This window comes from Pithys albifrons, chromosome Z, assembly GCF_047495875.1.
Source record: "Pithys albifrons albifrons isolate INPA30051 chromosome Z, PitAlb_v1, whole genome shotgun sequence".
Taxonomy (NCBI): Eukaryota; Metazoa; Chordata; class Aves; order Passeriformes; family Thamnophilidae; genus Pithys; species Pithys albifrons.
Window position 1 is genome coordinate 35229376 of NC_092497.1, and position 19120 is coordinate 35248495.

General features: G+C 41.2%; 1 protein-coding gene across 2 annotated transcripts in view; it reads left to right on the top strand.

Moving 5' to 3' along the window:
- Window positions 1-19120, top strand: part of COMMD10 (COMM domain containing 10) — a 123439-nt gene that overhangs the window by 3417 nt on the left and 100902 nt on the right. For both annotated transcript variants that reach the window (XM_071580995.1, XM_071580996.1), the window contains exon 4: window positions 1409-1564. In XM_071580995.1, coding sequence (XP_071437096.1) covers window positions 1409-1564 — 156 coding nt within the window. The remainder of the gene's footprint in view (window positions 1-1408; window positions 1565-19120) is intronic.

Below are 19120 nucleotides of genomic sequence, written 5' to 3' on the forward strand. Positions count from 1 at the left end.
AGGAAAAGATTGCATAATATCATTTAGCTCTACATACGTTGTCTTTAGAGTCAGTGATGGAAACCCTTGATGCCCAGAAGCAGCCTGTACTGAGGTGAACAGACACACCTCATGCAGCTCTAGCTTTTGGATGGGTGGATGACTGCACGATGTAGAGCTAAATACTTTGCAAACAGAGAAGGTTATCTAATTCTGCAGTCTTCCTCTGCTAAGATTGGGAACTCATTGTATTAGCAGGTAAATATGGTAACTCTCTTAAAAATTGTCAGACTGATGATGTTTTCCATCCATTTCATTTAAGTATGGAAAGGATAGTCTGTGCCGAGTGCAGGTGGTAGTGATGGCCTGTTGTGGGATTTGAATCTTCCACCTGTAAGTTTTTAATCAGTACACTTAGTTAACACATTCCACTTCATTAGAAAGGAAACAAACCGTGGCTCCTATCCACGTAGTCCCCCCCCATTGCTCCTATCCACCAAAAATTGAAAATGAAACCTGACATCACCTTGAGACTGGAATTTTGAATTTTCATCTCAGCCAGACATCAGAATTGCCTGTTTATTGCCTGGTCATAATTTCATCTGCTTAATTTGTATTGTAATTATTGAAGAGCAACAGAAAAAGAAGGTAATTCTTCTCTAAGACTTACTTCTTTTGCATTTAAAAAGAAGAAAGGGAAGAGTATTAATATCTACCAAAAAAAGAGTCCCACATGGACTACGTGGTGTATGTAAGCTCTTTGTGTTCCTGCTGATAGCTGTGCTTAAATCAGCTGCTTGTTCTGTCAGAGCATGTTTTTTAGCAGGCCTTTGGTCTATGGGCACATTATAGATAAAAAGACTGTATGGTCTTTGCCACATAATGTTATTTTTTTCCCAGACCTGGTGGTGACGAAGTGCTGTTTTGAAAGTGGAGACCAGCATACTGTGTAGAATGTAAACCAAAACATTGATGCTAACAGGGAGGTAATATCTAGCTCATTCAGCTTTTGCAAAGTGCTCATGTCTTTTCAGAGTATTACCTTGTAGTTCATGAATAGTGTGAGTTTGGAAAAGTTGTTGTCCTTTTTTCACTATCACAATTGGCTTCCAAGCCCAGGCTTTTTTCAGTGATAGCTGCTTTGGCATTATGTACAATGGAAATTGGTACATATACTCAGATTTGACTTATATATGTGTTTTTTCATAACTTGTCTATCTTGAGAAGAGTTACTTGTAATGTTGCATTTTGAGATTGGTATGCTTTTCTGTCTTCCCAGTTAGAAGATTAAGGTGAACAGGATGCTTGTAGTCCCTGAGTAGAGGTGCTGATAAAAATCTGTAAACATGGTGGCCATCTATAGTAGAACATATCTGGAATGACTTGTAGAACAGTACTCAGCAACAGCAGTTATTTTTCTTTTCAACAGGCAGTCTATCATAATTTGAAGCCTGCTTCATTGCAGCAGCAGCTACAAAGCATTCACCTGGATCAAGACAAAGCTGAAGCATTTGCTACGGCATGGGCGGCTGCAGGTCAAGATACGATTGAAAAGTTCAGGCAGAGGGTTTTGACCCCTCAGAAGGTAATGTTTTTTATATTCGTTTGGTGGGTTTTTGTTTTTTTTTTGTTTGTTTCCTGAGAGAGAATAAAGTTTTATACAAAGTTTGTGAGAAGGGAGTTTAAGATACAGTTTGTGAGAAGCCAGGGTACTTCTTAGGGTCTAGATAAATGGACCATGGAGTTCCACTGTTTTAAAGACATATTACATGTTAGCTGAGCTGCTGCAACTGTTTAAACCTGGCTGTATGTGCCTTGTGAGCAGTGCAAAGTAATGCAACCTGCATTTGGGGGTGTTTGCAATAGGGCAACAGTAAAATGTGCTCATGAACATTCGTGGTGGTTTCACTCATTAGCCTGTTGGTTCTTGTTACTTTTACCTGAGCTCGGGCCATTTAATGTTGTAAGCTGATCATATTGTACATTTTGTGAGATACTTGTTGCAGTTTTGAGATACTTTTCAATAGTGTCATAGTAACTCTGTGGCTATCACTAGGCTGAAACTTGCTACATGCTGTGAAGTCTCATTGTATCTTTAGCCATACACGTCTACATCCAGGAAGGTATATAACATCCTTTTGCTGATACATAATAACGCTTCAAATGCATAAGGAATTGCATGTAGAACAAACACATCAGTGTCAGCCAGGACCAAATGTTTGGAAAGAATTGTGGAACACTGACTCAAATTTTCGTACTTTATCATTGCTGTATATCTGGATTTCGTTTATTACTTTATGGTTTGGTTGTGACATAGAAAAGAAATTGTATATATTAAGCACACATGATACACTGATAGAAATAGAATAACATAATTTATCCTGCAATGTCTACACCTAAATAAACCTAGACTTAGGTGTAAAATTCACTTTTTGAGAAGACAAGATATGTCTATGGAACAGACTAAAGATACTCAGAATTGCATCGAAGTTGACCATTTTTAAAATATTTAAACTTGATCCTTTGTAAAACTGTAATTTTAGACACAGAACTTGTAGAATTCTGATGTACAAATTATTGCAACTCATGAGTGAGTTACTGTTAGTATAAGTACACCAAAAAAATTGAGTTGAGCAATATACTTTGGTCTTCTGTTTTTTGAGATAATGTTACCAGTGCCGCCAAGTGTACAAGTCTCAAAGTTAAAATGATCAGCAATACAGTAAATATATGGGCAGCTGTGACTGTCCATTGAGGGAGGTGAGCACTTTGAAAATCAAGTAAAATCACAAAAGATTATGAAGTTAACGTATCAAACTGCAATGTATGTGTGCAGAATGGGAGGCAGTTCTGAAGACAGCATACAAAGCAGCTGTCTTTAAAAGTTTTCCTCAGGCAGACTATGCATTAATGCATATTTTACTGCCAGGTTTTCAGCATATTAGAAACTAATAAATACACCTTTCATCCTCTTTCATTTGGAGCTTGTACCTTATGCACCCGTGGTCCTTCTGTGACTCAGTTTCGAATGACATTGGTCTGTTGCCTGTCTGGAATTTTGTGAGCCCAGCAACATTCAATGTTTCTGGTGTATGTTATAGTTTTGGAAGTTCTTTATAACTTCAGCACTGTCTTCTAATGCAGTGGTGTTTTCCTACTATATTGCTTCCCATGTAAAGCAGTTTTAAACTGTTGTTTGTAAATAAGCTTCCAGAAAGCAACTGCAAAAATATCATAGTGCAATTTACCTGTTCTTAGTGTGAAAGCAGATTTAAGTATGTGTGCCTCTACATATGCTTAAACAGATAAGCTGAGTATCAGTTTGAGTGTAGATATTCATCCATAATTTGAGTTTGAACTTGAATTTGTTTTGTCAGTTTGTTTTGAAAGTCTCTGAAGTATTAATCATACAGACGTCAGTTGAGTGAAAACTTCATGAGAACTTTTCCTTAAACGCAAAGATTAAGTTCACCACACTAGTTGTTTAAGAAAATACTTACTCTGATAACAAGGCACACAGAAATAAAATATATTAAGAATTGCAGTGCAATTGAGGAACAACTTGCTATCTCCTTATAATCTTGTGAATCTCTATGTAATGTCTTACAAGTGCAGTAGATTACTGCATTATTTCCTTCAACAGTCTATATGTAACTGCATATTGGCAGGTATTGGATGTGTTATCATTTTGTACTTTCAGAAATACTGGACAAAATGTTTTCTTACTTGTGGTGTGTTGTCATAGTAGCCAACTTTTGATGATGTTCATCATCATCTCTTCAATTAAAATTAAAAGAAGTCAGAGGCCTGAAAAATACTTACACAAGACTGATTGCTTTTTTATATGTAGTTAGAGATTATACTAATGTCCTTCTTTGTAAAAAGAGATGTGTATTGAATTAATAAAGGTCTGTGCAACATGTATAGATGAGTATAACATGTAAAACTATTGATGCTATAAATATGCCCTCTAGATTGGTATTTGTTTACATGGCCCTATATGAGTTCTCATTTTGCATTGTTCACTTCACTTCCAGAAGCAGTATTAGATACAGAAAAAGAATGTGACATTTGTGTTATCACGAGTGCCAGTAACATAATTGCAGAATGGTTGAAGCTGGGAGGAATCTCTGGAGTACATCTGATCCAAGCCCTCTGTTCAAGTGAGGTTGCTCAGGACTGTGTCTAGGCAGCATCTAAACATCTCTGAGGATGAAGGCTCCATCACCTCCCTGGGCAACCTGTATCGGTGCTTGGTCCCCCTCGGAGTGCCTGAGTGTTTTCCTACATTCAGGCAGAGCCTCCTGTGCTTCTCTTTTGTCCATTGCCTCTTGTCTGGGTATCACTGAATAGAGTCTGGCTCAGTCTTCTTTGTCCCTTTCCTTCAGGTATTGGTATATGTTGTTAAACCTACTTTCCAAGCTGTGAAGCTCTCTTGGCCTTTCCTCATGTGTACAGCGTTCCAGTCTTTTCATCATCTTTGTGACCTTTGCTGGACTCTTGCTGGTATATCTGTGACTCTCTTGTACTGGGGAGCCCAGCACTGGTTCTGCTACAGCTGTGGCCTCATCTTTGTTGAGTACAGGGGAAGGAGAACTTTCCTCACTCAGCCTGTGGACAATACTCCTCCTAATGCAGCCCAGCATGGCTTGATGCCCACCAGGAGCCTCAGGTTCTTCTTCACAAAGCTCTTTTCCAGCAATACAGCATCAAGCCTGTATTGGTGCTTGGGGCTGTTCATCTCCAGGTGCAGGACTTTGCTTTTTCCCTTGTTGAACTTCATGGGATTCCTGTCAGACAATTTCTCCAACCTGTCCAGATCCCTCTGGATTGTAGCACAACCCTTTGGGGTATCAGCCATGCCTCCTGATTTTGTGTCATCTGCAAAGTTGCTGAGGGTGCCCCATCATTGGGCATCGCAGGTGAAGATGTTGAGCAAGACTGGACCCAGTTTTGCCCATAGGGTATGCTCTAGTTACTAGTCTCCAGCTAGACTTTGTTCTCTGTTTACCACCCTCTGGGCCTGTCCACTCAGCCTGTTTTCAGCCCATCTCTCTGTCTGCATTGCCAGCATACTCCACCAGCTTGTCTATGAGGATCTTATGGAACACAGTGTCAAAGGCCTCCCTGATGTCAAGGCAAACCCTCTCTACTGCTTTTACCTTGTCTACCAAGCCAATGATTTAATTGTGGAAGTTTATTAGTAGTTGGTCAAGTGTAACTTCCTTCCCCATTGTGAATCTGTGCTGACTACAGCAAATGGCCTTGTTTTTCACATGCCTGGAAATGGTTTCCAGGATTAGTTGTTCCATTTTCTTGCCAGAGACTGAGACGAGGCTGGCTGGCCATTAGTTCATGGGGGGGTCCTACTTCTTACCCTTTTTGAAGAGAGGAATGACACTTGCTTTCCTTAGGAACATTGAAGATTGATGCTTGGTGGGGATGTTTGGATTTTTTTTGTTTGTTTGTATAGGGTTTTAAAGACTGTTTATGGTTGACATTGGATTCATAATGAGTCTTTTTTTGGTTAGGTGTATCTTGTAGTTTTGTATGGGATTCAGATTCCAGGAATATGGGAGTTAACAGCACTGGATCAGAAAATCTATTCATTGGGTGCCCCATCTTTGGCACCTTGGATGAAAGCATAGAGGTGGAACCCTCTAGTTAGCCTCTTCAATGAAAACTTATGCCTCACATCGTGCCTTAGAAGATGTCTTGCACCATTAAAGATGATACTGAACCTGGAGGTTTAAGTCTGTGTACTGTGATTTCTGGTTTTCTACCACTTGAGGGAAAACTGGTATGTTTTTTAAAACCAGTATATCCATTATCTCATGATTTTTAATGTATATCCCCTTTTTCATTGTGAGAAATTCTAAATAGGAGTCCAGTTTTGCTGGTTTTTATTTTAAACAGCATAGTGTGTGATTTCTCACTCCCATTCCATGGAAGGTTCCTGCTTCTCATCCTTCATGCTATCCATCTCTGACATATTTCTGCTGGATTTTGGAAGAAACTAATGGGAATAGGGTATGAAATAGACTTACTGGAATATTAATACTTTATATGGTGACTTTTTAATAAAAGTCTCCATCAGAGGCTGGGATTGGGACCCACACAACATTATGGCATATTGAGATTGTGTGCACTGTCAGCAATATTGTGGATCATCACATCAAGGTGAGTGGTGCAGTTGTTAAGGTAGAGGGAAGGGATGTCATCAAAACAGACCTTAACAGGCTAGAGAGGAGGGTCCATGTGAACTTCATGAGGTTCATGATGACAAGTGCAAGGTCCTGCTCTTGGGTCAGAGTATCCCCTTGTATCAACACAGACTGGCAAGTAAGTGTATTGAGAGCAGCCCTGCAGAAAAAAAAAAACTTGAAGGTGCTAGTGGATGAAAAATTTGATGTGAGCCCTGACCTGGAATATTACATCCAGCTGTGGGACCCCCACCACAAGACAGGCACAGACATATTGGAACAGGTCCACAGGAGGACCATTGAAGTCATACAAGGGCAGGAACACCATTGCTGGGAAGATGGACTGAGGGAGTTGGGGTTGTTCAGCTTGGAGAAAAGAAGGCTCCAGAGAGACATTATTGTAGCCATTCAGTACTCAGAAGAGGGCTTACACGAAAGATGGGGAGAGAATTTTTACCAGGGCATGTAATGATGGGAAAAGGGGGAGCAGTTTTAAACTACAGAAGGATGGATTTAGACTGGATATAAGGAAGAAATACTCAGTGAGAGTGGTTGGACATTGGAGCAAGCTGCTCAGAGATGCCACATCATTGGAAGTGTTGGGAGTCAGGTTGGATGGGGCATTGATCAATATGATCTCCTGAAAGATGTTCCAGCCCATGGCAGGAAAGTTGGACTAGATGATTTTCAAAGGTCCCTTCCAATCCAAACCATTCTATGAGTCTACTTGGTTGTTGAGGTTTTCTCCCTTTCATATTCTTTTAGAAATACAATCAGGCTTTCTGGTTATCACTGCATATTTGGGAGGAACTTTTACTGTCCTATTCAGATGGTGTGCAGCACTACATACTAATTTAAAATTCAGTTTATGTGTGATTTTTTTGTACTTCTGCTTACCATGGACTCTGTACATTTAGCAACTCTGAATTTTATTTGAAGAAGCTTTAATGGGTGTCTGTATGGGATTGCTCATGTGGATCCAAGTGCAGAATCAAGGTCATGATTAGCACTACTGAAGTCTTCATAGTTAATTCCAACATGGGAGAGTGTGCAGGGAAACTGCGTACAAGACAGAATTTACAAGGTAACTAAGAAAGATCTATTTGGAATTTTGTCTCTTGTTTTACTAAAATCCATGTGGCAAAATAATTCTGAGTCTCTCCTGACACCTGGTACTTCTAAGTTGTTTGTTTTGGAAGTATTGAAATGCTGTCACTAGGCCTGTGATGTGGTGTACGCAAGAACGACCAGACAGTAATCTTTCATTTCTGTTTTAAGGTAGTAAAAATGGCAGACAGTTCAATTTTTTTAATTAAACATATGGTTTGCACATTAAGCAAACATTGAAACCTGTGGGATGGATTGACTTTTGGTCAAAACACAGTATCTGAGTGTCCTGGTTTATTATTTCATAATATTACTAAAAAATTGTACTTCCTGTCATTTTTGAGATTATAGGCCTGTATATCTTTTAGCTTGCAGAAGTGCTCAGATTTGGAGTCAAGACTCTTAGTTATTATGAGAAGTAATTTCTTACAGATAGTTTACCTATATTGATATGTATTAACCAGATTCTTTTTTTGCCTGCAAAGTGCAAGTTGTTAAAATCTAGTATTCTGAGTTCTGAGTCTGTCAGTTCGAGAGGTATAGGTGGTAATGTGCTTGTTGATATCTTCATTAGGATGACAAGTCAGATTGAGTTTGTTACAGCAACAGAGCAAGTATTTCCTAGAGTACTGATGAGGGGCAGTTTTCTACAGCATATCAAATGCTACCTCTTATTGTGTGAGGAAAACTGTTCTTTTTTGAACATAGGTCCTTTTTTATGCAGGCTGCTTAGTAGATGGAGTTGTTACTGACTTAAGAAATGAGTAAAAACTGTAAACTAAAATTCAACTGTTTATTACTATTAGCTTTCTGCTAATCCTAGTCAATCAGAACGATGGTATTTGTATATTTTTTTCCTTTGAATGCATTCTTAATTTGACCTCTAGAATGATGGCCCAGTGATAATAGTGTGATATCAGTCTGATCCAGTTTCTAAGCCTTTGCTTGGTAATGTATCAGTTTAGAAATGAGGACACATTGATCAGATTAGAGTGTACTTTGTCCTCTCTGCAAAGAGCTCGATTTTTAGTAGGGTTCACTCTAAATTGTTATGCCAATTTTTCATCAATTCTACTGCTTTTCTGCATTTGCCTTTCCCCCTATATTATGTTCTCTTCAATTTTTTTTTTTTGTATTCTGTACAAATCTCTGTTCTAAAGGCAGATCAAGCTAATTTCCTCATAGCTTTCTTGTTTTGGAAAACTATTCAGGGTATCCTTAAAATACATGTAATGAAAAAGATAGGACTCCTCTGTTGCCAAGCAGGAGAAGTTTTTTATAGCTTTCAGACACCATTTCTTAATATAATGATGTGTGGGAATGCAGCAAGTGAAATTATGTACCTAAAATTCTTGACAGAGCTGTCAATTCCATGTCTTGAGTGCCTGTTTGAAGCCATATGGGAAAAGCTCTGAAAGTGGTTTTCTCAGAAACTGGCCTTCTTGCTAATGGGTGTGTATGTAATGTTGATGTGCTAAATTCCCTCTTCTAAAGGCTAATGAACCTACAGAAATACTCTGAAACACGTACATGCTGTGGTGGTTATGACAAAAAGAAGAGAACTGACATGCTCTGTGTGTGTAAGTTGTCGCAGAAAAGTGCTTTCACATATTGGAAGAACGCAAAATAAGGAGGAATACAGCTTAAACAGAAAGAATCTTACAGTTTCTTCTTGTTTTCTGATCAACTAATCGTTCCTGCAGTGATAGAGGTCACAAACAGAGCATTGCACTTGTGGGCATTGTCACAACAAATTGTGAACCATCTTATATTTTATGATGCCATCACAGACAAAGGTCAAGAGAATGCAAATAATGAAATTTATGGTAAAGACACAGTTTTAGACCTACTGAGGCTTATTTTAGTAGCCAGGTACAGTACAACAGAGTCTTATTATTTCACTCACTCAGCTTTGTTAGCAGGAATTTTATTTTACAGTTTTTAGGTACACTTCCTGTGGATTTTTTAAATAAGTTTCTTCCTATTCTTCTACCAAGGAAGTGTAAATGATAAAGGTTGAAAGAAGTTATATTTTGAGAATGTTAAAAACATCTGAAACTTTTGTTCTCTTCCTACATGAAAAATAACATCTTTTAAAGTTGTAAAAGAGTACCGTGCTTATTTGGTGTAACTTCCTGTGTAATACAAAGCGTAATTTTTCCCCAATATGTAAAAGAGCTTTTGGAACAGGGTCTGGTTTTGATTTCAAGGCCTGAAATGACAGATAACTTCTGGGGTCTTTGTTATTGTTAATAACAATGTCTGCTTTATCTGTAATTAAAATTTGACTGACCTGATCTTGCCACCATTGGATCTTGCTTTAAGTTCTTCTGCTAGATAAAAGAGCCAGTCAGCAGTGAATTGATAAAAGTGGTCAAGGACTAGTGTGCATTTTTACTGCAGCTCTGTGCCCACAAATTTCCCAGAGACAGAGCACAACACCACATTTACCTTTTGCACCAAGGGAGTTCTGAAACAGGGTTTTGGAAACCTGAATGCTGTTTATAATGTTTATTATAAAGTGTCTTTCTATCTACTTTCAAGCTAGCTGCTTATCAGTAAAAATCAGGTAAAGACGAAAACTTGCAATAAACTTCAGTTTGGGAAAAGTCTTTTGAAGTTCCTGGGTAGCACTAGTCTTAATCTCCCAATTTCATGTCATATTATTTCTTTTGTTTCCTCCCTTTTGAAGAGCACTGGTACTTTTTGGTGTCTGTCTTTTTGTTTCTTAAATTCAAAGATTAAAGAGATGAAGGGTTTTACTTTCTTATGACTTCATGACTGAGAAACAATGCAAAACTGTTATTAAGTTTTCAAAGTCCAGTCTTAAAATTTAGTAGGAGTCACGTTGCCACCTCTGCTTAACTTAGCTGTGTGTGTGTTATGACTGTCCTTAGCTACAGACTTGTAGCTAAATTATCCTGAATTTATTTTATGAATGAGTGTTGTATGTAAGATTTTATTGATAGTTACACACCATTTTTGTGATGCCTGCTCCAAGTCTTAAGTGTTTAATTTGAAGATTTGCCTAGTATTATCAGCTGAAGATGTTGGTCCTTCAGTTTGTCATCCATATCAACAGATAAAATAATGAGTCTTGTGGATCTCAAACCTACCTCTGTAGAATACTTTTCACTGAAACTACAAAGTGCCTCAGCAATCCACATATAAAATGGGGATACTGAATTCCACTGAAATTGAATATATTTGTGCAGTATAGGGACAGATTTTTAACTGCTGTATACCATCAGGTTTTTCCATTGCTATTAAAAACATGGTAGAGGACTATAGTCAGAAATTTTATGCAACCAATGTGAAAATTCAGCTGTTTCCCTGCAGGCCATCTCACTCATGGAGCAGTTGTTATAGTGAGACCTGCTGAAGAGAAGGTGCAACGTCCAGAACTTCCTTCAAAGATATTCATGCTGCCTCAGTTCAACTGAAGTCAGCAGCAGCAATAGAGAATAGACATCAGTGTGTATAGGGAATGTGTCGGGGGTCACCACTTATTGGGGTCCCCTTATCCTGAGTAAGGGGACAGCGTGGATCACGGTCCGAAGAGCTCAGGCACAGCAGGCATCAGAAGGCTTAGATCAGAAGGCTTACAAGACTTTATTCAAGATAGTTTCACAGACAGTTTAGTAGTAGTAGTTCATAGCAATAGAAGTTCCTAGTAGATCTAGTTCTTACTCAGTAACATCCACACCTTTTATATCCTCTTACATCCAACATGTCATGACGTTATTGGTTAACCAATTCACCTCACATACACTGAAGCCTCTTGTTGGTCACAGGACAGCTTTCCTTAAAGGATGCCCTCACTGTCACCCCCACAAGTGTGTTTATGCAGTCATCTCCCATGCCCTCAGTGCTTGAGTTTCCCATTAGCAGGAAACTGGTGTTTGATCAGGTGCTTGTTTTAAAGGAAATGCTCTCCTCCTGATTACAGATTATTTCTGTGATGAAGATCTTAGCTGTGATGATTGGCAAATTGTGCCTGTCGATCATTGCTGTGTCTTAAAAATTTGTCCCTTTTTTTCTGTTTTAATATTTATTTGCTATATTGAGTACACTTTTGGCTTCATGCTGCTGATGTCTCCTCTGCAGTAACATTCTTTTCTTAAGTAGATGGGGAGAGTTTTTGAAGGAGTTCACAGCCAGGCATGTTTTGTCATACTTCTTAAATTATTCCTAAATTATTTTCATCATCACAGCAGGCAAAATTGACATTTTCCTGTCTAATTTTGATTTTTGGTTCTGGAGTGCAGAGTGTGCTGAGTGTGCTGATAAAAAGCAGAATTTCCATCTTTGGCTGTAAATTTTGAAGAGCAGACTTAACAAATTTCTCTAGTTTTATGCTGCTGTGATGACACCAGTATGAAGTTAGAGTAATGCATTGTAGAGCGATGCTTTTTTTAAGATATATTATTTAAGATATATTACAAAGCCCTGGCAGGCTTTGTTTGCTGCTCCTTCAGCTATCAGCAGGTGACTCAGAGGGGAGTTGGAGGCGGGGCTTGCTCGTTAGCAGGAGAGGGAGGGAAGGGAGCTGCTTGGCTCATTCCCTGGCAGGCTTTGTTTGCTGCTTCTTCAGCTATCAGCAGGTGACTCAGAGGGGAGTTGGAGACAGGGCTTGCTCGTTAGCAGAAGAGTGAGAAGGCTTTAAAAACATCTCTAGGGAGTGCAAGCAACCTGGAGCGCGGCGAACAGGAGCGGGCAAACAGGGGCGTAGCACGTCAGTGAGGGCGTGGCACGGCAGTTTGCACGGCAGTTCGCACAGGCAGGGCGAACAGGCAGGGCAGAAGCCTAGGTATTTCTGCAGCCTTTTTTTTTTTTCTCCTCTGTTCGTTTGTTTGTTTGTCTCTTTCTACCTTTCCCCACAGCTTAAGGCAGTCATGCCTCCCAGAAAAACGAAAGCTGTTGCTCCTGTTACCAGTAGAGGGGTGTCAATACAGACAGAACCCCCTAAAAAGGACGCAGCCACTCAGGTCTCCGGCTGCATAGACTATCTGAGCCTGGACCTACTACCAGAGGACAGTATGAGAAGCGCCTGCATACTATGTGAGCAGGTGAACGATTTGCTGTGTCTGGTGGCAGAGCTAAAGGAAGAGGTGGATAGGCTCAGAAACATAAGGGAGAGTGAAAGGGAAATTGACTGGTGGAGTCACACCCTTTCCACTCCTAAGGAAGCCCAGCAGGAGGTGGTGAAGCCCAGCCCCTCCTGCCATCAGGCAGACGGAACAAACCATAGGGCTGGGGATGAATGGAAACAGGTGCCTGGTCGTAGAGGCAAAAACACCCCCTCTCGACCCCTTTCACCTGCCAGGGTGCCCTCAAAAAACAGGTATATGGCCCTGGACTCGGACAGTCTGTTGGAGGACAATCAGGAGGAGGATCTATCTACAAGATCTTCTGGTTACCCCCAGCCTACTGGACGGGTTACGACTACAGGTAAGAGGAAAAAGAGAAGGGTTGTTGTAATTGGTGACTCCCTTCTGAGGGGAACTGAGGGCCCTCTATGTCGGCCAGACCCGTCCCACAGGGAAGTTTGCTGCCTTCCTGGAGCCAGGGTGAGGGATATTACCAAAAGACTTCCTAAACTTATCCAACCCTCAGACTGTTACCCACTGTTGGTTGTCCAGGTTGGAAGTGATGACATTAATAAAAGGAGTACCAGAGTAATTAAAAAAGATTTCAAGGCACTGACCCGATCTCTTCATGGGACAGGAGCACAGGTAGTAATTGCCTCAGTTCCTGTGCTAGCTGGGATGAATGAGGAGAGGTTTAGGAAAGCCCAGCTTACCAATAGGTGGCTTAGGGGATGGTGCTATCGTCAATATTTTGGGTTTTTTGATCATGGCGCAAACTCTGTGTTGCCCAGTCTTATCAAAGCAGATGGGCTTCATTTATCTAGGAAGGGCAAAAGAACTGTAGCCCATAAGTTGGCAGGGTTAGTTAGGAGGGCTTTAAACTAGGTTTGAAGGGGGAAGGGATGGCAACTGGGCTCTCCAGAGATAAGCCTAAGGGCATAGAGCCCGAGTTGAGAATGAAATCAATGGCCCAGCTGAAGTGCATGTACACCAATGCACGCAGTATGGGAAACAAACAAGAGGAGCTGGAAGCCATAGTGCAGCAGGAAAACTATGACATAGTTGCTGTCACAGAAACGTGGTGGGATGACTCACATTACTGGAGTGCTGCTATGGGGGCTACAAGCTCTTCAGAAAAGACAAGCAGGGAAGGAGAGGTGGAGGGGTGGCTTTATATGTTAGAGAGTCTCTTGACTCTGTTGAAGTTGAGGTCAGCAGTGACAAGGTTGAGTGCCTGTGGGCCAGAATCAGGGGCAAGGCCAACAAGGCTGACACCCTTGTGGGTGTCTGCTACAGACCGCCCAACCAGGAGGATGAAGGGGATGAATTATTCTACAAGCAGCTGGCAGATGTCTCAAAATCTCCAGCCCTTGTTCTTGTGGGTGACTTTAACCTGCCAGATACCTGCTGGGAGCTTCATACTGCAGAGAAGAGGCAGTCAAGGAGGTTCCTGGAGTGTATAGAGGACAATTTCCTTCATCAACTGGTAAATGAGCCTACCAGGGGGAAGGCCCTGCTAGACCTACTGTTTACAAACAGAGAGGGGCTGGTAGATGATGTAGTGGTTGGAGGCTGCTTGGGGCATAGTGACCATGAAATAATAGAATTTTCAGTCCTCAGGGATGTAAGGAGAGCCACCATTAAAACCTCTACCTTAGACTTCCGGAGGGCAGACTTTGGCCTATTCAAAGAACTGATTCAGAGCATACCCTGGGAAACAACCCTTAAAGGTAAGGGGGTCCAGGAGGGATGGACATATTTTAAGAGGGAGATTTTGAGTGCACAGCAACAGGCTGTCCCAGTGTGCCGAAAGGCCAGCCAGAGGGGAAGACGGCCAGCTTGGTTAAATAGGGAGATTCTGCAAGAAATCAGGGATAAAAAGAATGTTTACAGACTATGGAAAAAAGGGCTGGCTACTTACAAAGAATTTACAGATAGAGCTAGGTCATGCAGGAAAAACATTAGGGAAAGAAAAGTGGAATTTGAAGTAAATTTGGCTATTTCAGTTAGGGATAACAAAAAGTCCTTTTATAAATACATTAATAACAAAAGGAGGGGCAAGGAAAACCTCCATTCTCTGTTGGACTTGGAGGGAAATATCGTTAAGGAAGATGAGGAGAAAGCTGAGGTACTTAACACCTACTTTGCCTCAGTTTTCACCAGTAAGACAGGTGGCCCTCAAGACAACTGGCCTCTGGAGCTGGTGGACAGGGAGAGGGAGCTGAATACCCCTCCTGTATTCCAGGAGGAAATAGTGACCGACTTACTGAGCCAGCTGGATCCTAACAAGTCTATGGGACCAGATGGGATCCATCCCAGGGTGATGAAGGAGCTGGCAGAAGAGCTTGCCAAACTGCTCTCCATCATCTTCCAACAGTCCTGGCTCTCTGGGGAGGTCCCAGATGATTGGAGGTTGGCCAATGTCACCCCAATCCACAAAAAGGGCTGCAAGCAGGACCCTGGCAACTACAGGCCTGTCAGCCTGACCTCTGTGCCTGGCAGGGTTATGGAGCAGTTCATCCTGAGTGCAATCACACAGCACCTTCAGGGTGGACAAGGGATTAGACCCAGCCAGCATGGGTTTAGGAGGGGCAGGTCCTGTCTGACCAACCTGATCTCATTCTACGATCAGGTGACCCACCTGGTGGATGAGGGGAAGGCTGTGGATGTGGTCTATCTGGACTTCAGCAAGGCCTTTGATACTGTCTCCCATAATATACTCCTGAAAAAGCTGGTAGCCCATGGCCTGGACAAGTGTACCCTCTCCTGGATTAAGAGCTGGCTGGAGGGTCGGGCCCAGAGAGTGCTGGTGAACGGAGCTGCATCCAGCTGGCGGCCAGTCACCAGTGGTGTTCCCCAGGGGTCTGTATGGGTCCAGTCCTGTTTAACATCTTTATTGATGATTTAGATGAGGGGATTGAGTCCATCATCAGGAAATTTGCTGATGACACCAAGTTGGGAGGGAGTGTTGACCTGCTGGAAGGCAGGAGGTCTCTGCAGTGGGATCTGGATAGACTTGAGAGATGGGCTGATTCCAATGGGATGAAGTTCAATAAGGCCAAGTGCCGGGTCCTGCACTTTGGCCACAACAACCCCCCTGCAGCGCTACAGGCTGGGCACAGAGTGGCTGGAGAGCAGCCAGGCAGAAAGGGACCTCGGGGTACTAATTGACAGGAAGCTCAACATGAGTCAACAGTGCCCAGGTGGCCAAGAAGGCCAATGGGATCCTGGCCTGTATCAAAAATAGCGTGACCAGCAGGACCAGGGAAGTGATCCTTCCCCTGTACTCTGCATTGGTGAGGCCACACCTTGAGTACTGTGTTCAGTTCTGGGCCCCTCAGTTCAGAAAGGGTATTGAGGTGTCGGAGTGGGTCCAGAGAAGTGCAACAAGGCTGGTGAAGGGACTGGAGCACAAGCCCTATGGGGAGAGGCTGAGGGAGCTGGGGTTGTTTAGCCTGGAGAAGAGGAGGCTCAGAGGTGACCTCATCACTGTCTATAACTACCTGAAGGGAAGTTATAGCCAGGTGGGAGCTGGTGTTTTCTCCCAGGCACTCAGCAATAGGACAAGGGGGCACGGGCTTAAGCTCTGCCAGGGGAAATTTAAGTTGGATATCAGAAAAAAATTCTTTACAGAGAGAGTAATCAGGCATTGGAACGGGCTGCCCGGAGAGGTGGTGGATTCACCATCCCTAGAGATTTTTAAACACAGATTGGACGTGGCGCTGGGTGCCATGGTCTAGTAAATGAACTAGAGTTGGACAAGGGTTGGACTCGATAATCTCTGAGGTCTTTTCCAACCCAATCGATTATATGATTCTATGATTCTATGGTTCTATGATTCTATTTAGTCCTCTCCCATTCATACAAAACTGATAGTCACTCTATTAAAACCCTATGTTGCAGTAGTTCCTTTAAATAAAAACTATTACTTTATTTTAGTATAATTTAGTACATTTTGTCGATTTAATTATTGAAAGATGAAAGAAGAAGATCCCCAAACTTTAAATGCAAGTATTCTGATTTTGTTTTTCTACAGTGAGTTGAAGAATATGTTGTCTTCAGTGGAGGAACTATGGCAGTTACTCTTTCAAGAATTAAACTGAATAAAAGGATGTCCATACTGATTTTATTCTATATTTGTTAGAAAACTGAAATAAATGTATTGTAAGTGAAGAGCTGCACTAGAAAATTTCTTGTGTTATGGATTATTTATGTCCTCAAAATATTTTCTTGCTTGGAAAGCATTTCTTAAATGTTTTGTGCAGTGTGCTATATACTACTGTAATAATGAGACCAAGATTTCCTGAATATGTCTTTCATATCTAATTTTCTCTTACTTCACTGTTCATAACACTATCAGTGAGGATAGTAGGGATGTCTTAAATTACATAAACAGCTCTTTCCATTATTGCAGAAAATGTTTAATTTTTAAAATTGGACTATTCCTCTCAAATCAGAGGGAAAAATAACTGACATGAATAAGTTAATATCTCAGATAAACCCCCAAAATTATGATTTCATTTTTTAAAATAGGATATGATTTCTCTTCTTCTGTAACTGTTGTCTTTGTGGACAGCAAATTATTTTGCTAAGGTACATGTGGGGCAGAAACACTGGGTTGTTCATTTTCCGCTTTACTGCAAGTAACCACATCATGTAGTGCCCTTTTTGAGTTTGTCAGTCTTAATTTTTAAAGTATCTGAAAGTTTTTGTTCACACTGGGGCTATTCAAGGGTAGCTCCTTATTTTTCTAGCTATCCTAAATCTACTTCCTCAAGAATGGACTGAAGGCTGGATTTTCACCCCCCTATTATGCAGTCTCCCACAGTGTTAGTTACTCAGTCTTGAACACTAAAATAGTAGAAGTTTAGACTTTGCGATCTCAAGTTTCCATATTGATTTTAGACTGTGAATTAAAGTCCAAACAGACAAATTAAGCCATAGTCCATTGACAGTGGAAGAAATACCCAACTGAAGTAATGCTGTTGAAAAAGTGTATTATTATATAGCTGATTTTCAAAAACTACCAGATATATAGTAATGTTATTTTTACTTTACAATTACCTTTTGGCAATACTGAAAACATTTGTTGTAGTAGTAGACTTCTACATGCGTATTCTATGTGTTACTTGCCCATCCAAAGCTTTCATAATTTTTTTCCTGCATAAGTGTAAAAATACAGAACACTGCTGCCAATTTAAGAGTTGATTCTGCATTCTCTGCCCATCAGGCTTATTACCATGGTCAGCCCATAAGTGTGTTTTCCTCACTTTTTTAGACTTCAAGATGGAACTCTAGTTTTGAGAATTCTTTTTCTTGCTCTTTGCTAAATGTTACTCAGTATTCATATCCCTCCCTGCAGAAATGCTTTTGGTCATTTGATTGTTGCCGTAAAAGTCTGTAAAAAAGACTCTGAGCCAAGTTTTGTAGGAGATAAGATAATGGGCAGGCACTTTAATGAGCAACCCCGCTCATCCAGGAATACATCAACGCGCGCGCCAACAAGCTCTAAGTTCTATAGCTTTTATAATATAACCTATCCAATCACTACTGTCCACATGTCCAGTTCCACCTCTGTCCCCTTCCAGTTCCCACCCCCGTTGAATTGGGGCTGGGGTCGTTGGGACCCTCTGTCTTCATCCACCTCCTCTTCTTCAGCACACAAAGGTCTCTTGGACGCTCTCCAGGGCTTCGGGTCACACTGCTCCATGTTTATGTTCTCTTCTGATATGCTTTAATCAGGTACCTTGAGGAAGAGACTAAACAGCTGGCAGATCTCAGCTGCCAGTTCTGGAGCAGGGGTAGAGATAGAAGGACTTTATGTTACAAGCTGCTAAATATTAATTCACTAAAATCTACAGCATTACATCTACTGTGTTCCTAAAATCTACAAAATATGAAAATTGAAAAATTAAAAAACCCTTTCGGCATCATGTCCCCCCTTTTAGAAACAGACAAAACTCAAAATTTTGTTCGCTTCTACTTTCCATACTTGAAATTGTACCAAAGAGATGACCAGCATTTGCAACATTTGATCATGCAATAAGCGATTATGCAAACACTAACTACATATATCACTACCAAAACCAGCTGTTTCATCCAGGTCCCGTTCGGCAACCATGACGTGAGCTTTTGGAAAACATCATCCAGGCCTAATGAGACATTATCAAGGGTTACCTGATGCAGAATTTTGTTTTGCTTCCGAATTGCAGCCAGATCTTTCTCAATTCTTCCACTTTGGTCTATGTAGGAACAACAACTAGTGTTAATGACTTTACACACACCTCCCTGTGAGGCTAGTATCAAATTCAGGGCCATTGTATTTTGCAGAACTACACAAGACAAACTGTGGACCTCTTCTTTCAAAGCTGTAGTAGCATCTGTGGTTTTATCTTGGAGGTTTTTGAGGATAGCTGAGATGTTGACAACTGCCTTTTCTAATTCACTTACTCCCAAGGATGGAATTGCAGCTCTGACTATGCTGTGGAAAAGTGTGGGACGATCTATAAGGGGATTATTGGTTCTCTTTACCCTTCTGGGATAGATTCTTCCCCACTCTTCCTGTTCATCAATTCGGTCAAGGATTGTTATGTTTGGTATCACAGCTCCTAAAGTGCAGACCCTGTCTTTATTGAGGGGTAAAACTTGCCAGGCTTCATTTTCACAGATCCAGTACCACCCTGAGCCCTGTTTAGGGACTATTCTCCAGGGTCGTGCTGCCATTTTTATCACCATCTTTGG